This window comes from Coenobita brevimanus, chromosome 6 (genome assembly GCF_032717465.1).
Source record: "Coenobita brevimanus isolate Jiangsu-jjx chromosome 6, ASM3271746v2, whole genome shotgun sequence".
NCBI lineage: Eukaryota > Metazoa > Arthropoda > Malacostraca > Decapoda > Coenobitidae > Coenobita > Coenobita brevimanus.
Window position 1 is genome coordinate 64,654,157 of NC_136959.1, and position 23,872 is coordinate 64,678,028.

At 42.9% G+C, this 23,872-nt stretch overlaps 1 protein-coding gene across 4 annotated transcripts in view; it reads right to left on the reverse strand.

Moving 5' to 3' along the window:
* Positions 1-11,139: 11,139 nt before the first annotated feature.
* The window catches only part of Spred (Sprouty-related protein with EVH-1 domain), a 79,721-nt gene continuing 66,988 nt past the window's right edge, over positions 11,140-23,872 (reverse strand). For 2 of the 4 annotated variants that reach the window (XM_080272709.1, XM_080272696.1), the window contains 2 exons: positions 22,927-22,994; positions 11,140-13,841 (listed from right to left, as the gene is read on the reverse strand). In XM_080272709.1, coding sequence (XP_080128835.1) covers positions 12,873-13,841; positions 22,927-22,994 — 1,037 coding nt within the window. In that variant the 3' untranslated portion in view covers positions 11,140-12,872. Of the gene's footprint in view, positions 13,859-22,926; positions 22,995-23,872 lie in introns of all 4 variants that reach the window. The other 2 variants (XM_080272704.1, XM_080272717.1) reach the window with 2 other exon arrangements.

The following is a 23,872-nucleotide window of genomic DNA, read 5'->3' on the forward strand; positions in this document are numbered from 1 at the left end:
GGCGGCCCGATATCTTATGTTTCGCATTCCAGAGTTTGAAGCACTCGTTTTATGAGGGGGGGGGTTATCCTGTTGTTTACACTCAAACAGTCCAGTTGTATTATTTTAATTTGTATGATTTTAAGACACTCGTAATGTCCAGTTGTATGATTTTAATACAGTTTTTGTTAATTTTATAATAATAATAATAATAATAATAATAACAGACAGACACACACAAGACAGTGAAGTAGAATGTGGAAAACAACTTGCTAAGAAGGAAGAGGTGTAATGTATAGAATATTTCGCCAAGGAATAGCTGTTACATACGAAGCTCCTTTCCCAATATAAAGCCTGGATTTATTCTTGCTACCTACATACATATACAAGGCTGCACTGTGGAATAAATCGCTAACGATGAGGTGTTGGGAAGCATCCTAACCCAGTCAGAGTACCACTCAGTCTCCTATGCCGAATAAAAACGTCAGTACACCATAAATATATGTATGTATGTACGTACATATGTATGTATGTATGTATGTACGTATGTATGTGCGTGTGCGTGCGTATGTATGTATGTAGGCAGGTAGGTATGCATGCATATACAGTATATTCTTACGTATGTATGAATGTATGTATAGACAGACAGCTAGATAGATAACTCAGGTGGAATTAAGAGTCCTCAAAATTTATGAAAGATGTACGTGTCAAGTGGGGTTGGTGGAGGATTAGTGGCCCTCCCTGTAAAACAATTAACTCTAAGCCCTTGGCCACCCTGTTTGGGATACATGGCGTCTGGCAATGAATGAATGAATGAAAATGTTTACTAAATATCTTCTGATAAATAACTAACACAATTCATGTAATTATTGGTCTAACGAAAATATAGGGGCGCACCACGACCCTCCCCTATATATATATATATATATATATATATATATATATATATATATCCCCAATCCACCCGAAAAATGAGTTAAAATGGCAAGAATAAAATGAAAAATAGGAGAGAGAGAGAGAGAGAGAGAGAGAGAGAGAGAGAGAGAGAGACGTGAGGTTGGGGGGAGGAAAACACTGAACCACCGCGACGAACCAACACGACTCCAGGCAGAGGTGACGTTTGGTGCAAGAATCAACGAAGGATTAGTTTAATTCCAACATCCCGAACGAAGGCATCAGAACGTAAGCTGTAAGTCTACTGAATTCTTTGATATAATTTTCTTGATCTATGCTGTAAATTTTAAAATTCGAGAAGTGTAATTTTTGTCACTACAAACTGACAAATTGTTACTTAAAGTCACATGAAAAAGAGAGTAATAAGTGATAGGAAAGATGGCAGAAACGGGAAGAATGAAGGGTAGACACTGAGGACGAATGCTAAGGTTGAAGGAAGATTTAGGCAGCACTACTCCAAGTGAGCGGGTAATGGTCTCGATGTAGTGCTGCTTCCATCTTCCTCCACCTTCATCGCTCTTCTTCTGTGTCCCCTCCACTTTTCCCATTTCTTCAATCTTTCCTGTCACTTTTTTTATTACTCATATTTTCTTTTCAGGTGACCGTACACTGTGACAAGCCTCATGGTTTCTTGTAAGCCATGAAACCATTTACAACACCGGGTGGTAACCATATAACGAACACAAACTTATTTCCTACGTGTTAACAAGTGGATTGGCACAGGGTTTGTGCCCCTTCCCGTAAAACCGCTAATTCAGATAAACATCCACCTCCTACTGGATTATGGCGTCTGCCTATAGATAGTAGTATACTGTGATTCATAGCTCTAACTCGTCAAAATTATTAGGTTTAAAATTTAACTTTAAATTCTTTAACCACTGTTTGGACTTTTTTTCTTTTTTTTTTCTGAGTACAATTTGCGGGCTCATGGCCTCTGGTTCGTTCTTCCTTCCTTAAAGAAAGGAAGAAAAAAAAAAAGATACAGCTTGTTAAATGAAACTCTTCATAATTACTTGGGCATGTACCAAATCTTCGAATAATTTCGGATGTGAAATTTAAGCGTAAGTAGTGTGTATGTCTAAGTTACGACGGCTTTTAACTCTTTACAGGTTTGAACTGGTTTGTGTTAGTGAACCCGATGGACTAGACAGATATGATGACCGGTTATACTGGTACGATGAGGTGATCTCCCTTCAGCATCATAAGGATTATACTCTATTCCGGCCTCGCCACATCCACTTGAACTATCGAGCGTTTCTTCACTCTGCCACCAGCCTACACCGCACACGTATCTATAAACCTACTATTTTGAAAAACCGAAGGTCATATTTTGTACAGTATGAGTGGAAAAATAAAACATTTGCGGAAGCTAATAACCGTTACTATTCCTATTCACTAAGTGAACGCATCTTGTAGAACTTGGCGCACTCTACATCGGTCCTCCATGAAATATTAATGCGTACTATCAGGGAGGTACGTGAAATAGAGGAGCAGGTTTGGGACGACAGTGAGATGGAGGGAGACATGGTCAGCGTTGCCGTAAATCCACACTAGTTCTGACTTCATCTTTCCACACGTTCTCCTTTAGTGGCCAACAATGACTACATAAACGTTGACAGAAAAGTAAATACCGCACCCAACAAAAAAATGGATGACCAAAATGTGGAAACTTTCTCGCCGTCTCCCACGCCCTATTGTGGTTACGTATAACCCTTTGGTTAACTAAAATCTTCAACACACTAACTGGAGTGTTCATTTTTTCTTTCATCTTGGTGTTATGCAAGAGTTTATCTCTTAAGTTTTTTAACCTAGTTCATTTACGTTCAATGACTAGTATACATTTTTATCGTTCCCTTCATTAAGATATTTATTCATTCAGCTTCATCCTTTATTTGAGTGTTTGCATTGTTTTTGTCGTGATGTACTGTCCGCCTGTTTCATCTTTTATGTACTGGGGTCAGCGATAGAAGTAAATGTTTCAACCTCGTGCAATGGAATGGATATTTTTCTCTATTGTATTGACTTTTTTCCTCCTTTAAATTTCTAAATTTAATGTTTCATGAATAATGGAACCAACAAAAACAGGTTCATATATATTAATGTACGGCAAGTAACAGCATATTACTCACATAGGCTACCTGTGCAATCACCAGTAAATAATTAATAATAAAAATAACAATAATAATAATCCATCCATCACCCAATCCTAAGTCGCCCCCTGAGAAGCGTAGGAACCCGGGGCTAGGCAAGTTGGTCCTGACATTAAAGACGACTGACCAGCCTCATTCATCCCCGAGTAGTATTACGTGAGCAATAAACCCCAACCACTCCTTGGATATAAACATACACAGGCTCATAATTAGACTGGAGCACCGTAATCACCCATTAACCCACTGGACGCCACAATTTGGTTATATGGTTACCACCCAGCATAGTAAATTGTTTCCTGGTGTACAGGAAACCATTTGGCTTGTCACTCAGTGTAGAGTTACAAACAGGCAGGAGGATGAGGAAAGAATGAAGGAAAGAAAGACAGAAGAGGGAGTGTAAAGTCACCCGTTGGCAGAAAAAGAGGAAAGAGTGAAGAAAAGAAAGACAGAAGAGGGAGGATGGAAGAGAGGAAAGGGCAGACACCCAAAGCAGCACTACATCGAGTGAGTGGATGATGAGCGCCCCCAACTACCACCAGAAATCTATCCACACCCAACAAATGATATAAACTACCCACGTAACTATTACATCCCTATACTATAAAAGAACATATAATCAGCCACATATATATTACATCCGTTTATCCACAGATACTAATAAAATTGCTGTTACATTCCTATAATAAATCATATCTAATCCGTAAGTCATTGCTGGCCATCATACAACGCCAAATTCGTTCGCTGTTCTGCTCAACATTATTTACTGAGAAAGCCTTTTGTTGTCCCTGTTTACTGAGAAATGCTTTTGCTGTCACAGGACACAAGTATCACTGCAAGCGTTTGGCACTGTCTTGTTAATAATTTGCTAAATAATAGATCGGAAACGATACTGCCGGCCCGGTGCTGGTAAACAGTTGTTCACGACGTATTCTTTATTATTACAAATGAGTGCAATATGCACTAACGATTATTTTCAAGGATTTTATTATGACAAATAACAATACATGTAATGGGGTGACTGGGGTGGGGTGGGGTGGGGTGGAGGTAGGGGTGGCTGGGTGGGTGAAAAAGTGGGTACGGTATGTACGAGTAAATAATGGGCCTTGAGGAAAGGCTGTGAAGCATATGCCCAGTCAGAGAGGGAAAAAAAAAATCCTAAAAAACAACCAAACTACAAACATACAACCCTAAACCCTAACCACCTACTACCTGGGTCATGGAAGGGACCTACATTAATCAACCTTAAGTGACCTAATCCCTGCCTGCCTATGGTTTGGCCAACCTAGGCCGGAGCACGTCCAAATGGAAATTAGCTCCGGTGGCCAAACCTGTGACTATCCAAACACTAATTTTGGTGCTCATGCTGGGGTAGTGGGAGGAACCTAACACCTACAGTATACCCTAATTGTAGGAGTAGGAAGCTACGCTTCCCGTCCTACACCCTACCTGCCTTACACCGTCCCTACTCCCAGGCTGACCTATGCCAGTGCTGGTTGGCCCTACCAGTGCCAGTCGATTATAAAAGACTCAACTTACAAATTAAGTGCCTGCGACCCCCTAACCGAGGGTGTTCCCCGCACGCTCACGGGATCCCCCAGCGGCTCGGCAGTTGCCCCAGTCCGGAGTCGGATCCTGAATCCACGCTCTGGCCGTGCAACAGGACCTCCGGGAGGTTTCAGGTTCCAGACAGAAACCAATCTGCCTGGAACCGTCCACCAGAGCAAGATGAGAAACTTTTAGTAGAAGAGTTAAAGAAGAACCTGAAGCCCAGACGGCAAGCCTGAATCCCGCCCTCTCCCAGCAGCTACAGGGCGTTGCCTCCACTGCATGCCGTGGGGAAGAGGTACGAGTTCAGACGTCGCCAAACCTTCATCAGGTTAAGTGGGTAGAGGGCAGCGAGAGGGAAAAATGAAATGCTCATCATAAAGATAGCGCCACTCCTCCTCGAACAGGGTCTTTTGTCTGGTCCCTCCAATCCACACCTACAGCAAAGGCATCACCAACCTGAAACAACAAGCAAACATTCATTTGCACTAGATTCAAGCATAAACATAAACATACTATATTGTCTTTTATTGTCGAACAGTTTAAAATACCTTTGCTTAACAGAATATGGATATCACGATTAAATGGTGATAGTACTAGTATACCAGTAGTTTAGCCGAGGTATTTGTGGTAGGTGGGGACACTCACCATCCACTCACTCGATGTAGTGCTGCTGTCGGGTGTCTGCCCTTTCCTCTCCATCCTTCTTTCCTTCCATTCTCTTCTGTCTTTCTTTCCTTGTCCTTCTGCCTACGGGTGACTTTACACTCACTCTTTTGTCTTTTCTTCGTTCTTTCCACTTCCTTCAGCCTGTGGGTGACTCTACACTGAATGACAAGCCAAATGGTTTCCTGTGCACCAGGAAACCATTCACTACGCTGGGTGGTAACCATATAACTAAATTTTGGCGCCTGGTGCTTTAGTGGGTAATTATTGCGCTCCAATCGGATTGAGCCGGTGAAGGTTTATATCCAAGGGATGGTTGGGGTTGATTGCTCATGTAATGCCACTCAGGAATGAGTGAGGCTGGTTACTCATCTTAAATGTCGAGACCAACTGCCTAGCCCCGGGCTCCTACGCTCGTCATGGGGCAATGTAGGATTGGATGATGCATGGATAATCACCTGAGTAGTGACTGGTTAAGACCGGTTTCCACCCCTATCTCTATACGCTACTTATCCTACAGCGACGGGTTAACAAAGATCAAAATACATCTTGACATACTCAAAGTTTTAATTATAAGGTTAAATAGGTCTTACCTTGACGGCCATGGGGAGAAAGTGGAAGAAAAACGGGACCGGCTAGCCTGACATCCACCCCCAACCGCCATGTTGATTTCACCGTTTCCTGTGATGGCCGCCAGGTGGATTAAAGGCTACGTGGCACCAGTGTTGCCACCAAAAATTTGTGGAAATCTGAGATGGATGCAGAAATAATCTGTAGAAATTTGTGGATCCTAAAATGTCTATGTAGGCTACTCTTGGTATGATGTCATTTTTTTTTTCTTTTACAGTAATTATAATAGTTAAGCAATGTATCCGTCATGAAAAAAGTCAAGGTAAACTTTGATGCATTTACTCCATTATGTATATGGCCACAGTATTATACAGTACATTCCTATTACTTAATCATAAAGAGGATAGTAAATAACATCAGAAATATATCATACAAAAGGCAAACTAAATTATGGTTCATCTGCAAATCTCACAAGAAAAGGGAAAGTATTTTATAGTTTTTCCTCAAGAACCCACAAATATTCACAAGCAACACACCAGAAACATGCATAAGGATATTAGAAAAACAGATATCATACAGTTTGGGTCACGGGTAGCCTCATAATTTGTCTTGTAGCCGCGTGGTGGCAGCACTTATGGGAAGTTACCCGGCGGCCAATTCAAACCACTTAATGGAGGTAATTGACTACAGTCGTAATTGGCAGCTAAAGGGTTAATTTATGTATTTTTTTGTCTTGATGTGAATAATCTGTAGATTTCCCTCTTTTCTCGGAAAAATCTGACAAGTTGAAATGAAGCAAAAAATCTGTAGATTTCAGATTAATCTGTAGAAGTGGCACACTGTGACGCGATGAAACACTTCATGGCGCGACATTCAAATCAGTTCATATCATTTGTGTGTGTGTGTGTGTGTGTGTGTGTGTGTGTGTGTGTGTGTGTGTGTGTGTGTGTGTGTGTGTGTGTGTGTGTGTGTGTGTGTGTGTGTGTGCGTGGTGTGGTAGTGGTGGTGGTAATGGTTGTGATGGTGATGGTGGCGGTGGTGAAGGTGGTACTGGTGATTTAGTGTGGTGTGGTACGGTACGGTGTGGCGTGGTGTCGTGTGGGATGGTGGGTGGGTGGAGAAGGGGAGTTAGGGAGTGGTAGTGGTGGTGAAGTGGTGTGGTGGTGGTGTGGCGTGGTGGTGGTGGTGGCGGCGGCGGCGGTGGTGTTGGTGGTGGTGTTCGCGTTGGTGGTGGCAATTTGATGTGGTGGTTGTGGTGGCGATGTGGTGTGGTGACAGATGTGGTGCAGTGAGGTGCGGTGCGGTGTGGGGTGGTGGTGGTGGGTGGGGAAAGGGAGTGGTGGTGGTTGGTGGTGGTGGTGTGGCGTGGTGGTTGCGGAAGGAGGGTGGTGATGGTGGTCGAGTGGAGGGGGTGTCAGTAACTGTTGTTTCAAAATGGTGACTAATTGGTGAGGAGGGAAATATGAATAGGTGATACGGTAGAAAATGATGACAAGAGAAAGAGAGAGAGGGAGTATGTGTGTGTGTGTGTGTGTGTGAGAGAGAGAGAGAGAGAGAGAGAGAGAGAGAGAGAGAGAGAGAGAGAGAGAGAGAGAGAGAGAGAGAGACAAACTAGCTTTCGCTGGTCCTGCGAAATAGATGCACGTTTGCATCTCGCGCGAGCACACACACACACACACACACACACACACACACACACACACACACTGTAGTGAGTAAGTGGATGATGATGGGTGAATGTGTGGATATGGGTAGGTGAATCAGTGGATGTGGGTGGTTAGTTATGTGAATGTCTGAGTGGGGAGGGTGTAGGGGTGTGCGGGTGGGTGTGGTGGGGATAGGAGTTTGGGGGTGGGTGTGGTGGGGGTAGGGGTGTGCGGGTGGGTGTGGTGGGGGTAGGGGTGTGCGGGTGGGTGTGGTGGGGATAGGAGTTTGAGGGTGGGTGTGGTGGGGATAGGAGTTTGAGGGTGGGTGTGGTGGGGGTAGGGGTGTGCGGGTGGGGGTGGTGGGGATGAGTTTGAGGGTGGGTGTGGTGGGGGTTGGGGTGTGCCGGTGGGTGTGGTGGGGATAGGGGTTTGAGGGTGGGTGTAGTGGGGAAAAGGGTTGGCGGACGGGTGGCGTGACAGTAGGGGTAGGCTGGTGGTGGGGTACAGGGAGGAGTGTGCGGGTTGTTGGGGTGGGGGTAGAGGTAGTCGGGTTGGTGGGGTGGGGTTAGGGGGCAGGTGGGTAGATGGCTAGGTGGGTGGCGTGGGGGTAGGGTTGGACTGATGAGTTTGGTGTGGATAGGGGTGGTGGGTCGGTGGGGTCAAGTAGGGGGAGGGCGGCTTGGTTGGGTTAGGATAGGGGTACACAGCTTGGTGGGGTTAGGATAGGGGTGTGCGGGTTGGTGGTGTGGAGCTGGAAATGTTTGGGTTAGTCGTGTAGGGGTAGGGGTTGGCAGTTTGGTGTGGTTGGGGTGGGGGTAGGCAAGTAGAAAGGGTGAGGTTAGGGGTGGGCGAGAGGAAGGGGTGAAGATTGGGATGTGAGGGTGCAAAGGATGGGATTAGGGGTGGGCGGGTGGAAGGGATTGGGGTAGGGGTGGGTGGGATGGGGGTTGGGTTTGGCGTTTTAGTGAGGTGTGGGTAGTGGGGTGTGGGTAGTGGGGTGTGGGTAGTGGGGTGCGGGTGAGTGAGGTGTGGGTAGGGGTGGGTAGGTGGGTAGGGTGTAGGTAGGAGTTGGTGGGCGGGTGTGGGGATGGATGGGTGTGGTTGGAAGGGTGGCTGTGAGTGGGGTGGGTATGTTGTGGATAAGTGCATTGGTGTGTGTGTGTGTGTGTGTGTGTGTGTGTGGATATGTGGGGGATATGGGTGATGTTGGGAGCGTGATTCGGTGGTTGGATGGGTGGGTGTGTATAGGAGGAGGCATGGGTGTGGGAGGGTGCGAGGATGTGGGTCGGTGTATGTAGGTGGATGAGTATATGTAGGTGGGCGAGTGAGTGGGTGGATCGGTAGGTGTGTGTGTGTGGGGGGGGGGTTGTCCTGTGTACGTAATTGCATCACGGCTGGATTAAGCATGTGGGAGGCCCGGGGCCCGCTTGGAAGGGAGGCTCCCTTTCCAACTCCCCCAATGGCATACACCACAGACTTGTAACCTAAATCCTAATATACAAATAGGACACTTTTAGTTAGGAAATACTGAACGGGGACTATTCATCCAATGCTGTAATATGTAATGCACAAACACGAAATGAAATGAACACAAGTTGCTCTGGTGGGAGGCCCCCTCTTGGTGGGTGGCCCAGGGCCCGGGCCCCTTGGGCCCCCCCCCCCCTTAATCCGGCGGTGAATTGCATACAAACAGAGGTGTTGTGTCGGGAGAGGAGAAAAAAAGTAAGGGAAGGGAACCGAGGGGCGAGGTGAGGAAAGAGGTTTGATAGGGTGGGAAGGAAGGAGAGGTGGAGATGACAACTGGGTAAGGATGGGGATGTAGTACTGGATACTAAATATAATACACTGACAGAAAACCTTAACGTAAACCTGCTTCTGATGTTTTGACACTGCAAGTCTGGAGCTGGAGACTTAATTCTAGTACAGGAAACCATTTAACGAAGACGTTATTATGTACTGAAACATAACCAAACAAAACGGGCGTGGCGCTATAAACAACACTTACTCCCGTTAACGTCTGCTACACCTAACTCCTAGTTCTACGTCCAGCTTGTGAGTGACCGAAGCAGACTGACGGGATATTACTGGTTCGAAGGATTCGAAAACTGAGCGACTCGGCCTAGCATTTTTACCATATGAGTACAGTAATTATAAAGTGTTTTACAGTACTTTAAGACTGCTTCAGTGAAATTTGGACATCAAGAGATTGCGAAATCATGACTCAAAAGATTTTAAACATTAAGGCTGGTATTTTGAACCTAAAAATAATTGAAGCAGTTCCTTACTTCCAGCAGTACAATTATATTTTCTGATATTTAGTCTTGCTACAGCCGGACAAGTCTGTTAAGTTTAGAGAATACCTCCGGTTAACATTCATAATTCCCTCTAGCTGGCTGCTACCATTGTCAAGAGCAACATTGTAAAAGCACGTTAATAGTGCTTTGTTTAACAATAAAAACCATAGAAGATATTTCAAGATATGCATAGGCCATTTACTACAATGAGTGGTTACAATATGGCCAACAAATATACACCTATGATCTAGCAGGTTGTTCTCCGTGAGTGGTTCATGAAAGTTTATATCCAAAGGATAGGTGGACTATAGTGCTTACAAAATGCAATGCAAGAACAAGCAACTGGTCACTTACTTTTTGTCTGGATAGAGTATCTTAGCCCTGGGCCTATATGCTCCTGGTGGATCTGTAGGATTCGGTAATGATCATGCCCAGGAGGATTAAAGTTATTTCCTGTTGTTACCCAGTGACCCTGATCTGTGTAGCGAAGCAGATCTAGCAACTGAAGACAAGCAACCACCCCTGCATGGATATCTGTTGCAATGAAATACTGTTCCCTTGCGGTAAACTGCCTCACCACAGTGAGGTGCAGGGAAGAATGCTGGCTTGGTTCCTGAATGGACACTGCATTTCTCTCCATGTTAACAGGAACACCACAGTAGGCTCCCCATCAGCTTCTTTGGGTGTATGGTTACCACAAATGGCTTACTGAATTAAAGGAAACCATTTGGCTTGTCACTTAATTGTACAGCCACCTGAAGTGGAAAGAAAAGCAATAAAAAGTGACAGGAAGAACTGGAGAAACAGTGAGAGAGGGTCAACAGAAAAAGAATAATACCGTATAGGTAGAAGAAGCAGACAGCACCACAACTGAGTGCATGATGGCTGCTCCCACATACCGCTTATTCTTTCCCGTAATAATGTGAAAAATATACTGTATATGAAAATCTGAATACAGCTGTATCAGCTGGCAGCTGATTTTTTACCCCACCATATACTACTGTACAAAAATGAAAGATATGGAAGTACAGAGTATTGTATATAATACTGTGCAGTCAGTATATCATTCAGGAATCTGGATGCCTCTGAATATTCACCTATTTAAATACTTGTAGCCCTCCAACTTATAAACTATAGCAATCTACAGCTTTTGTATAGTACAAATAATAAGTAAACTAAGCTACATTAAATCCCTTATTTTCTCTGATACAGCTTGTCATTAATTTTCACTTATGGAATATAATGGGAAAGCATGGCCATTGCAAAAGGGGTTATAAGAATATACGGGAGGAGAAATGAAACAATTTTTTTTGACTTTTTGCTTAAATTTGTTGCAAATAAAACAATAGACTGCTTGACATGAGTTGCAATTTTGTTCGTGACTAGGGGTGGCTTACACAGGGGGGTTTTGGGGTTGGGGGACGGGGAGGGGACCAGGGAGAAACTCTTTGACTAGGTTGTTTTTCATGGGCTGGGTCAGCTTTGGGTTATATCTTGACATCGCATACTAAGAATATCTGGAGTCTAGTATGACCCAAGGGCATAAGCCAGAACCACAACCTAGCTCCTCCCTGCATCACCCCTACCAAAAAATATATAAATAAAATAAAATAAGACATCTATATCAACCAAGGTCGCTAATACTCCAGTAGGAGAGCAGACCATGTTCCTAAAGAGCCTTGTGCTGTGGAGGAAACACGCTAGGTCTGCTACCCTTCCAGTGCGACCACTGACTTGGTTGGGCCACCATCTAGGTTTTACACAAAATTGGCCTCTTGTAATTATTATTTTTTTTTTGGTAATCATACATGAGTGGATTATCAATATATACGATAATTGTGACAATGGTACTTACAATATTCAACACAGGGTGTTCTCCCTCACATGAATGAAAAATATTCAACACAGGGTGTTCTCCCTTACATGAATGAAATTTGGAGGTTTAGTCTTTTATTATTGGACAACTACATCATGTAGTTACATCATTACCTTAGTTTGATTTTAAGAAGCCAAACTTCACCTTGTATTTTATGTTTCACAGTGCAACTGCCTTACATATGCTTATATACAAAGTTGTGTAGAAAACTGTTCTTTTGACTGCAACACAACTGAATAATGTTTTTGAATAATTACTCATTAACAAAAAAAATCAAAGATTTGTGCATTAGCACCTAAAATGACAAGGAAACCCTTGATAAAGTTGTCTGGCATACACAACATGGTGATGATGGCGATAACTGTGGCCATAAGACTAAACACAAGTGTTGTTATGTAAGGCAAACGCAAGTGAGAACTTCACGTAGTTATTATGTGACACGTGACTGTCTGGCTGCCTGGCCACCTGCCCGTCTCGGCCGGCTAAAGCTATCAATATATAGAACATCTATCACAATAATAATTAAAAGCATACAGAAAGTCACAGCAATTCCAAAGGGTGTCACAATTTCTCCTGAGCCCTTGAAAAATTGGGATCCCTTTAGATTATTAAATGGGCCGAGGCAGACAGACTCACCATTGATACAGCAGCTCACATATAGTTGAACAAGGGTTTCCAAATGCAATAGTTGAGAACTGGCCATGTACGGCAGTGTGTGTAGTCTGCGCACTGCAATCACACACACACTCTCTGAGGCCGGAGTGTGGCCGTCAGGTACATAGAACACTCAATCTGCTGTGTCCTTACTAGCCACCTAACCAACAGTGGCTACATTTATGCTCATATCACACAAATACATTCTCCTCTCTGCAATATGCTGTTTAACAAACATTGTGCTATTGAGCAGCACCTTATGCTGAGTCCACACTATCATCATTGTTGTCCCTGTCACAATACCTCACTGGCTATAATATTTCCTCCAGCTAGTGTCTGGTTTGCTTCATCCATCCACATACATGCCCAAGACAACGCCCGAGTGTGAGGTGGCGGGATGGTCTGACCAGGGCTGTGGGGAGGGGAGGGCGGGGCTGCCAGTCACTGTGAACACTGTGTCTTCCTCTTCATCATCATCATCGTCTTCATCATCCTCGTCATCCTCATCCTCCTCTTGGGCATGCATGGGGGCGGTGAGTCAGGAGGCTTCATGGCGGCCGCCACACAGTCCACAGGAGACAGCACAGCGACGGCACGCTCGTAGCGGTGGGTAGCACCACAGGCACGGCACGATGAGGGACAGGAGGGTGAGCCCCAACCACCGCCGGCTACATGATGCTCCTGTGGTGCCTCCTGGACCTCCACACTCACATGGATGCTGTGCAAAATCACCCTCAGCATCACTCATGCAATGGTACAGCATGCACTGGGCACACGTTATGCAAGTTAGTGTGTCAATGGCTGAGCGGACACAGTCCGGGGCATACTCACAGCTGCCTCTGGGGTTCTTATCGTACGTGAACATTTCTTGGCAGTGCCGGCAGCGTGCCTTGATGGTTCTTCTGACCTTCTTCTTATTATCTCTTATTGGTCTTTTCCCAGGTGGTAATATAGGTGGGGGCATCTGGTGGGAGGGTGTTCTGACATCTAGTTGCTGCTGCTTCTTTATTGATGTTATGCTATCTCTCTTTTCCCCTTTCAAGGTGTTTACCACAGGATAACTGTAGTCATGTTGATGCTCGAGGTCAAACTGCACATACGAGTCTGTGTCCCCCGGCACATCAGGCTTGTCCTGATCTGGGTGTGTGTCCAGGGGGCTCCCACTTTTGATGCCACAGTCTAGGTCTACTGGCTTTTCTGGGGGGTTGTTGTTTTGTGGCAGCACTGGGCGGAGCCGTGGGGCGAAGGAGATGCGGTGGAAGTAGTGGTGGTTAGGAAATGGTGGCTGGGTGGTGGAATCGGCGGTGGTGGTGGCAAGCTTAGGGGTGGTGGAAGAAGGAGGGGTGTTGGCGGTGGTGACTCCAGTCCGTGGCAGGTAGTGGTGGTGGTGGTGTGGAGGGTGAGTGTGGTGGTGGGGGTGGTAGGGGTGGTCCGGGGTGGTGGTGGGGGGGTGACGGTTGCTGCCGGACCCTGACGACGACCCATCTCGTTCTGGAAGGTTCACCGTCTGCAACAGCACCATCACTGTCAAGGTCGCTTATTAATATCACACTCAGCCACCCCTGGCTATTCCAGTTATAACAAAATAAATCAAAACCAAAACTAAATACAAAAAATATAAAAGGAGCCTGTGTGATAGCATATATATATATATATATATATATATATATAATATATCATCTAATCCAGTGTTGCCCCATGAGGAGTGCAAGAGCCTGGGGCTTGGCAAGTTAGTCCTGACATTATGATAAAAGTGACTAGCTTTACTCAGCCCTGAGTGGCATTACATGAGTAATAAACCCCAACCATCCCTTAGATATAAACTTGCACAAGCTCAATCCAATAGGCGTCTTAATTGCCCACTAAACCACCGGGCGCCATAATTTGGTTTCTGGCAGGGTTAAGTGTCCCCCAGATTCCCCTATCCAATATCACTTAATCATGGCAGTCACCCGCCCAGGGCCCCAACCAAATGAGCAAATTCGCATGGCCATGCGGAACGTGAGAGGTGTGAATGACAAGAGCAAGAGGGTGGAAGAGGATATTGTGTTCATGAGTATGAGATTGGCTGTGACGGCATTGTGTGAAACGAAGATGAAAGGGCATGAAGTGGAGAAGTGGGTGTGAAATGTGTAGGATCGGGAATGAATGGATGAGGAAGATGCAAGGAAGAAGTTGCTTTGTTGATGAATGAGGTGTGGCAGAGTGGGATGAGAGACTACAAATATGTCAGCTTGAGGTGTAGATGTGCCAAGTTCAAGTTTGAGAAGGTGAAAGTGGTGGTGATTATAGTGTATGCACCGTGTGAGGACAGGACAGAGAGAAAGACAGGTTTTCAAATGAGCTGGATGAAGCAGTGGGAGAAATGCCCAGGAGCTATAAAGTGATCGTAATGATGGATATGAATGGAAGAGTAGGCACTGGTCCTGAGGATGACATAATGGGTTGTAATGGAGTACCAGGAGAAAATGATAATGGGAAGCGAATGAGGAATATGTGTCAGGAGAGGAGGTTGTGCATTTGTAACTCGTATTTCAAACACAAAGATGCACATAAATATACATGGTACAGAGGGAACGGGGATCGTGTTGAAAGAGGCCTGATTGATTACGTGCTTATAGAGAGGTCGATGATGGGAATAGTTGCTGTTACGAGGGTTATGGGAGAATGATTTGGAGGTCTGTCAGATCATATGATTGTGGTATGCAAGATCAAGCTGTGAGAGTGAGGTGGATCATGAGAGAGAGGAGCAGTCAGGGGGAAAGACTGAAAGTCAAGAAGCTGAGGATCAAAGAAATGGCAGATGATTACAGGACCAAAGTAGAGGAGGAGTTAGAATCAGTGAACTGGAATGAAATGGATCTGGATAGCCTGTGGAATGCATACAGCGATTGCTTGGCTAGGATTGCTAAGGCGCTGTGTGGTGTGGCAAGATTAACAACAAAGAAGAAAGGTACAGCATGGTGGGATGATGAGGTTAAGAGAGCAGTGGAGGAAATGAGGAAGAAGTGGCTAAAGTGGTTACAGGACAGGGGTTCAGTTGAAATAAGAACTGAATATACTGAGAGCAAGAAGTACGTAAAGACACTAGTGAAGAGGAAAAAGAGGGAGGTCAATGACGATCAAAGAAGAAAAATTAATGCAAACTACTCTGAAAATAGGAAGTCATTCTGGAAAGAGGTGCAGAAATGTAGAAGTGAAAGCAGAAAGAAGTGTGATGGTGTGAAGGATGTAGGTGGTAGATTATTAACCCATGGGGATGAAGTAAGGACCAGATGGAAAGAATATTTTGAAAGCCTGATGAATGGGAATAGAGAGAGAGCAGAGTGGCTGTAAACATGATTGGTTTTGGGGGTGTGCAGAGAATGAATGCAGTGCCAGGAGACATGTCACTTGCACAGGAGAAGAGTGCTATGAAGCGGTTGAAAAATGGGAAAGCAGCTGGGGTTGATGAGGTGTATGCAGAGATGATTAAGTGTAGTGGAAAGAATGGAATGAAGTGCTTGCTGGAGATATGTAAGAAGGCATAGATGAGTGAAAATGTGCCAGCTGAGTGGAAAAAGGCTGTGATTGTGCCCTGTACAAAAATAAAGGTGAGCGAAGTGAGTGCAAGAATTATCGTGGCATAAGTTTATTAAGTGTGGTAGGGAAGGTATATGGAAGAGTTACTATAGAGAGAGTAAATGAGATATCAGAAGTCCTAGTGAGTGACGAAAAGGGTGGCTTTAGGAGTGGCAGAGGATGTGTGGACCAAATAATTGCTGTGAGACAGATAGCAGAGAAGGCTTGTGCAAAGGACCATAAGGTGTTTATGGCATTCATGGATCTGGAAAAAGCATATGACACAGTAGACACAGAAGGATTGTGGAAAGTTTTGCGCATGAATGGTGTAGATGGTAAGCTGCTAGGTGCCATCAAGAATTTTTATGATGGTTGTGAAGCATATGAGGGTTAATGAGCATCAAAGCGAATGGATCACAATCGGTGTGGGCATGTGACAAGGTTGTGTGATGTCCCCGTGGTTGTTCAATATACTGTATATATGGATGGAGTGATGAGAGAAGTAAAAACACTAGTGATGGAGAGGGGGATGGCATTGAATGGTGATGGATGGAATATCTCAAATTTGTTGTATACTGATGATGCAGCACTGCTTGTAAAAACCGGACAAAAACTTGGTAGGCCAGTGCAGAGTTTTGCTGATGTCTGTGACCATCAAGCCTTGAGAGTAAATGTAGAAAAGGGTAAAGTGATGGTTACTGAGAGAGAAGGTGACTCCCAGTGCGATGTTTCAGTGAATGGAGAGAGACTGGAATTGGTGAGAGTTCAAATACCTGGGTACAGTGATAGAAAAGAGAGGAAAATACGCAAAAGAAGTTGAAAGTAGAGTGACACAAGGAAGAAAAGTAGCCGGTGCAATGATGGCCTTGATAAGAAACAGAGGCTTGAGTATTGCAGCTGCACGAGGCTTACATGAAGGAGTGTTAGTACCAACTTTAACATATGGATGTGAGACTACGGTATGGCATGAAAATGAAAAGGCAAGAGTAAGAACAGTGGAGATGGGACTGCTGAGGAATGTGTGTGAAGTACAGAAGGTAGATAGGATATGAAATAATGTGATTAGTGAAAGATGTGGAGTGAGGAAGTCGGTGGACACCAGAATTGAAGAAAGCGTACTGAGATGGTATGGTCATGTGGAGAGAATGGATAACAATAGAGGGGTGAAAAAGGTGTATCTAAGCAAACCTGAAGGAGAGAGGAGGCAAGATGGGCCAAGGAGAAGGTGGAGAGATATGGTGGATGAGTGTGTAAGGAAGAGAGGCTTGGAAGTCAGTAAGGTTAGGGAACTGACAAGAGATCGAGCTGGCTGGATGAATGTTGTGAGGAGAAGTGCATGATCAAGGATTTGGCACCCCCTTTTAACGTGACAGCATCCGGACTGACTCTATCGGATACATTTGTGAGAAGCTACAGGACGTGGTAAATGTTATTGGCATATCCGATAGAGTCAGGATTCCGGGGGCTTGAATGATGAGTGAATGGAAGCGTGGCCTACTGGACTGGACAAATTTGGGCTGTCTGGACAATGCTACTCCTCACCCTGCCCTAGGGAGGGAAAGGAGGTCATGGTGATGATGATAATTTTATATATATATATATATATATATACACATATATACACATCATCCAATTCTACGTTGCCCCACAAGGAGTGTAGGAGCCTGGGACTAGGCAAGTTGATCCTGACATTTAAAATGAGAATGACCAACCTCACTCATGCATGAGTGGCATTATGTGAGCAATAAACCGCAACCACTCCTTGGATATAAAACTGCACCAGCTCAATCCAATTGGAGCACCTTAATTACCCACTAAACCACCAGGAATCATAATTTGGTTATATGGTTGCCACCCAGTGTAGTAAATGGTTTCCTAGTGTACAGGAAACCATTTGGCTTGTCACTCAGTGTAGAGTCACCCATATGCAGAAGGAAGAGGAAAGAATGAAGGAAAGAAGGAAGGAAAGAAGGACATTAGTGGAAGGAAGAAGAGGAGGATAGACACCCACGAGCAGCACTGCATCGAGTGAGTGGATGGTGAGCACCCCCACCTACCACAATATATATATACAGCAATGAAGAAAGTTAAATTGGGGAAATCCCCAGGAACTGATGGAGTGTATGGTGAAATGCCGAAGCATGGAGGAGAGATAGTAGTAGAATGGATGTGGAAGATGTGCAGATTGGCCTGGGAGGAAAGTAGATTCCCGGAGGATTGGAAGACAGGTATAATTATTCCCTTGTACAAAGGCATAGGGCAAAAAGAAGTGTGTGGTAATCATAGCGGCATTTGCCTTCTTAGTGTAATAGGAAAAGTGTACGGTAGGATACTAACTGACAGAGTTAGGGAAATAAAAGAGGAATTAGTTGGAGAAGAACACGGAGGCTTTAGGAAGGGACGAGGTTGTGTAGATCTGATATTCATTCTTAGATCTTCAGTGGAAAAGTTTCTAGAAAAGGGAAAGAAGTTGTATGCGGCCTTCATGGATTTGGAGAAAGCATATGACAGGGTGGATAGACAAGGATTGTGGAACGTATTAAGAATCTATGGAGTACATGGGAAGTTGTTGAATGCTGTGAAGAGTAAGTATGAGGGTGCTAAGGCAGCAGTGATTGTGGATGGTGAACTGAGTGAATTTTTCTCTCTGAAGGTTGGGTTGAAACAGGGATGTGTCATGTCTCCATGGTTGTTCAATCTGTACATGGATGGGGTAATAAAAGAAATACAAGGTAGGTCAGTGGATGTTGCAGTGGCCCTAGTGAGAGAGGGTAGTGTTTGGAAACTCCCTGTACTGTTGCTTGCAGATGACACTGTGTTGCTAAGTGAAGACGAAGGGGAGCTGCAAGGCTTGGTGGATGAGTTTGTAATTATAATATGGAGTCTTAACAGGGAGAGTGTGTAAGAAACAGAATCTAAAAGTGAATGTAGGGAAAAGTAAGGTGATGGCCTTTGAGAGAGGTGAAGTCAGTGAATGTACAGTACGTTTAAGTACCTGGGGAGTGTGATGAGTAAGGATGGAAGTTTGGAAGGTGAAGTGCTTGAAAGGGTACAACAAGGAAGAAAGGCTGCTGGTTCCTTGACAGCAGTGATAAGAAACAGTGAACTGAGCATGGACGTGAAAAAGTTACTACATGACAGTATTGTGATACCATCTCTAACGTATGGAAGTGAAGCTTAGACGTTGTTGGAAGGACACAAGTCAAGAGTGAGAGCAGTGGAAATGAGTTATTTAAGAGGAGCCTGTGGAGTCACATGGAGAGAGAGGCTGACAAATAAGGATATAAAGAAACGTTGTGGTGTGGATGTGGATGTGATAGGAAGCGTTAGGAGGAACACACTGAGGTGGTTTGGCCATGTGGAGAGGATGGAGGGTGAGAGATTGACAAGGAGAGTGTATGTGAGTGAGGTGGAGGGGGGGAGAGGGAAGGAGAGGCCGAGGATGAGATGGAGGAATGGAGTGGAGAGGTATATGAGAGACGGGGGTGGGAGTTGGGAGCAGGGCAGTGAAATAGTAGGGGACAGGGCGACGTGGAGGCGATTTGTTTATGGCCACCCCGTACGGGATTAAGGCGTCTGGCAATAGATAGATAGATAGATATACACAGTATATATATATATGTGTACAAAGGTGAAACAAAATCATCTGGAGATGACAACAACAATACATGTAAAACGTACAACACAAGGGGAATTATGTTCAGAAAGGATCTTTCAAAGTGAAAAAGCTGAAAGTGGCCAGAGTGAAAAAGGCTATGCCTGTGATCTGAAGCAGAAGGGAACTTGTTCAGTTAACAGAAGTGATCTGAAGTGAGACAAAGCCAGACAGATGCATGAAGTTTGGAAGCACTGTGGTATTAATGCTGATATGATGGAATGTGTCCAATGTGTCACAAACCTTCATGTCACATATTCAGCTCTAATACCTACTGCTCATACTGAATACAAGCTCCGGCTGTCTCAGTCAAAATTGATGTGACTGAATTAATAGTGGTACTTTTATGTCATGTTGGTGTGTTGTAAGGAAGATCAGTACAGTCATCGAACTGCTCCCACTCTCAACCTCGGATCATACGTGCATCCTTTCAGATGACAGAACACATCTCTAAACTCTGGATCACTGCCTCTCCCCACCAGTCTACAACAAAAATTCTGTAGTTTGAAATATACTGTACTTTCTATAATAATGGTCTTGGGGCAACACTGAATTAGATGATGAATGAATGAATGAATGAATAACAATAATAATAATAATAATAATAATAATAATAATAAATAATAATAATAAATAATAATAATAATAATAATAAAACAAATACAACAGTACAATTACTACTAATCATAATAATAAAATAAATTAAAAATTATAAAAAATGGATACTCTCTCTAAAATGGTAGAAGAGACTGATTTTTTCCTCTCTCTCTTTACCAATCTTTAACACAATTCTCAACAAGAGTCCCTCATTCTTTCAACTAAATTCCTGTCCTGCATTCCAACCCTCTAGCTAATTCTTCCTATTCTCTTCCTCCATTGGCCTGTATTCTTGTCAGTTAAGATGGCTCCCTAGCACATCTTCCTCAGATCTGCATGCAACACAACAATCCTGCCATCTATACTATCTGTTCAATCTATGTTCATAATTAAAAGAAATGGCTAACATAAATGACAATAATTAGGTGTAACGTGCAAACTTAACTGACCAAAAAAATGGTACACATCAAGAATGCATTCTATGTTATGTATTCTATGTCAGTAATGGAAAGACATCAGTAATGTAAAAAAGAGTAAACAGGTGAGGTGTTCATAATAATCTGATAAAGTTAAGAAACACTCCTAGCTTATGACAGTCTCGTATCCTACAGTGCTGTTCCTTTCTTACTGCACATGGTCTTAACACTACACCACATGGATTCAAATGACAACCTTCTAGTTTATTCTTCCTGCTACCAAACAATCTTATTCAGTTTTGGAAAGGCCTCATCTATTTAAAGAGAATTAAAGGTATCTCTAACTCTCAGCTTCAAAAAGCCTATCCTAAGTTAAAGAAGGTCATCGGGAGATAGCAAGAATAAACTGAAAAAGGACAATCCCTGGTGCAGAGAGTTAAGTTCAAGAAGGTGCAGGCAAAAGCTACTTTAATTCCTTTGATCTGATGGTGTGCATTTTAAATTCTGCTATTCCTACCATCCAATGATTTTATTCAGCTTAAAAAATTCATGCTGGAGAGGTTTTGTATATGTATGTATGTATTTCTATATATGTATGTACATACAGTATATACTTATATATATATATAATATACTGTATAGCCCCCACTATATATATATATATATATATATATAATATATTGTATAGCCCCCACTAACCCTTTTAATATAAAACATATCCAATAAGTTGAATGGAATTTTTTAAAACTAACAGAATAAATAAATTTTACTGGAGTGACAGAATTGTGAAATACCTTTATATGAGACAGGCTTTGGGATGATTATTAAAGGGTTTTAAGAAATCATTTCACCCCTCAAATAACTTTGCAAAGATTAAAGACAAACTTAGTCAGAGAAACAGGTACTACTACGTTAATGATGATGAAGTACAGTAAACCTTCAATATAATGAACCCCCCTTTTAATGAATTTAGGTTTTAACGACCACCGTGAGCTGGTCGAACATTATGTTCATTTAATGAATATTGTTCAGCAAAAGAATGGACATAAAGGAAACACAAACCAGCATGATATCCCTGTGCATTCATGCATGCTTGCAAGTGCAAGTACACATGCACACATACACACACACACACACACACACCTCTGCATCTCGCAAAATGCCACATCAATAAGAGTAAACAAGCTAATAATGAAGCATTTACTGAGAAAAAGAGCCATTTAGACCTAGCTGTATGTTACTGTGCAAGAGTGTATGGCCAAACAACGCTCTACATGATCTTTGTTCCATAAAAGCCACGATGCCTGACAAATTACCGAATAGCATAGTGTTTGGCTTAAATGTCAATGGTCTGGTACCAATTAGTTTGTTATATTGAGGGTCTACTGAACTTCAAATAAAGAATAACTGAACTTGATACAATTCCATCATTACACACACATTCAACGTTCCTTGAAATGAACCATGACCATCTTTAATCCATCAACTGTGCCAATAGGATTCAAGGGGACCTCCCCTTTTTCTAGTATTCTAATTCTGTTCTTACAGACTGATAGTGAATGTAATGAAGTGTATGTTCGTAAATTTTTAGGTCATTATGTGCTATAGTTTAGGTACTATGGATATTTTAAGTTACAGTGTCATGACACCAACCATGGCACTAATCTTCAAAAATGCTGTTATTTGACTGGAAACCAATTTTAGGGTTATGAAGTGAAAGAGAGTATGTTATTGTATGATATGGTGGACTAGATGCCTCCATTTGACTTACAAATGAATGGCTGACCACAATTCACACCAGAACAAAGCAAAAAACTATGATTTATGGCTCAACTTCCCTGATGTAAGTAGCAGCTGAACATGGGGCATTCAGGAATGTAATTGACAGATCCAGGGTTAAGTGAAAACTACAGTATTTAAGTGAAAACTACAGTATACTCCACTCACTGTAACTTGGCCTAAGATTGCCATCTGATCTTAAATGTTGGTCTGTAACAAGGAATCAACACCAGAATACGGTTCTAACACAAAGATGTAATGGACAGGAACAAGACCTGTAGAATAAGGAATTAACACCAGACTATGGTTCAAGCAACAAAAATGTAATGGAGATAATGAAGAGTTATAGTACGGTCTTATTCTACCACTGAGCTAATGAAAATTTGTACTGTAGGTGGCAAAATCATGAAAACCTTCACCACATGACAGTAACAAACTACTGGTGTTTATTAATCATTGATCAGAAATCTGATATTTAAACATATTAAATAAAGAGTAACTGCAGTGAAAACAAACAAAAATACACAAACACACACACACACCTCTGACCACACACTCTCTCTATACACTCCACAACAACTTACTATAAATACTTTATCATCCCCAACATCTACATTAAGCCCGTGCCGGTATGATGGGATATCGTTGAGACCTGAAAATGGAAGAGGTTATTAGGAAACAGTTAATGGTAATGATTATAGTAATCTTACTTCAATAATACAGTATGCATCTCCTCATGATATGTGAACTGTTTATATAACCAAAAGTCAAACTATGTACCCTTTTTTTCTGGAGGTGCAGCAAAATATAAGTAAAATGATACTTTTTAAAAGATGTGAGAGGTTTATAACAAAACAGCAGTGTTTAAGTTCTCTGTACACAAATAATCTTCCTTATATAACATAAATGAGCTAATCCACTTCTCAAGGTCTTGGTTTCTCAACAAAAACATTACGTTATAATAATGCTGTATATTATCTGAATAACTAGCATTCAACAACTGACTAGCATGATCAAGTACAAATTCAGTCTGTTCTGTTGGCAGAAAAGCCTTACTGTCTCTCCTGCTTCTCTTTTCATGGAAGCTGATAATCAGTCTGATGAATCTGAAGAAACAAACACTGATGACTGACCTACATTCACATAAGTCAACAGATTCACATAAATGATTTCTAAGGTCTGTGGAGAGTAAGGAGGAAACATGAATTTTGTTGTTAACAGTAGAGTACATATCCCGACTGCCAGTTTTGAAGAGTTACCATCATTTCTAATCACTGGCTAGAACACACACACATACACACACACAGAAAGAGAGAGAGAGAGAGAGAGAAACAATAACTCAACAACTGAATAATGGCACAAGTACAGTATACAGGTAAATTAAGAGATGGCATATCATGACATCCCATATTTAACAAACAAAGCCTTGTCCTAGCCAACATCCTGCCTGCCACTTCCAACCCAATGTTCCTGGAATCTAGTATCTGTTATTAAATAAATTCCATATATATTAAACATTCCGAATTTAGC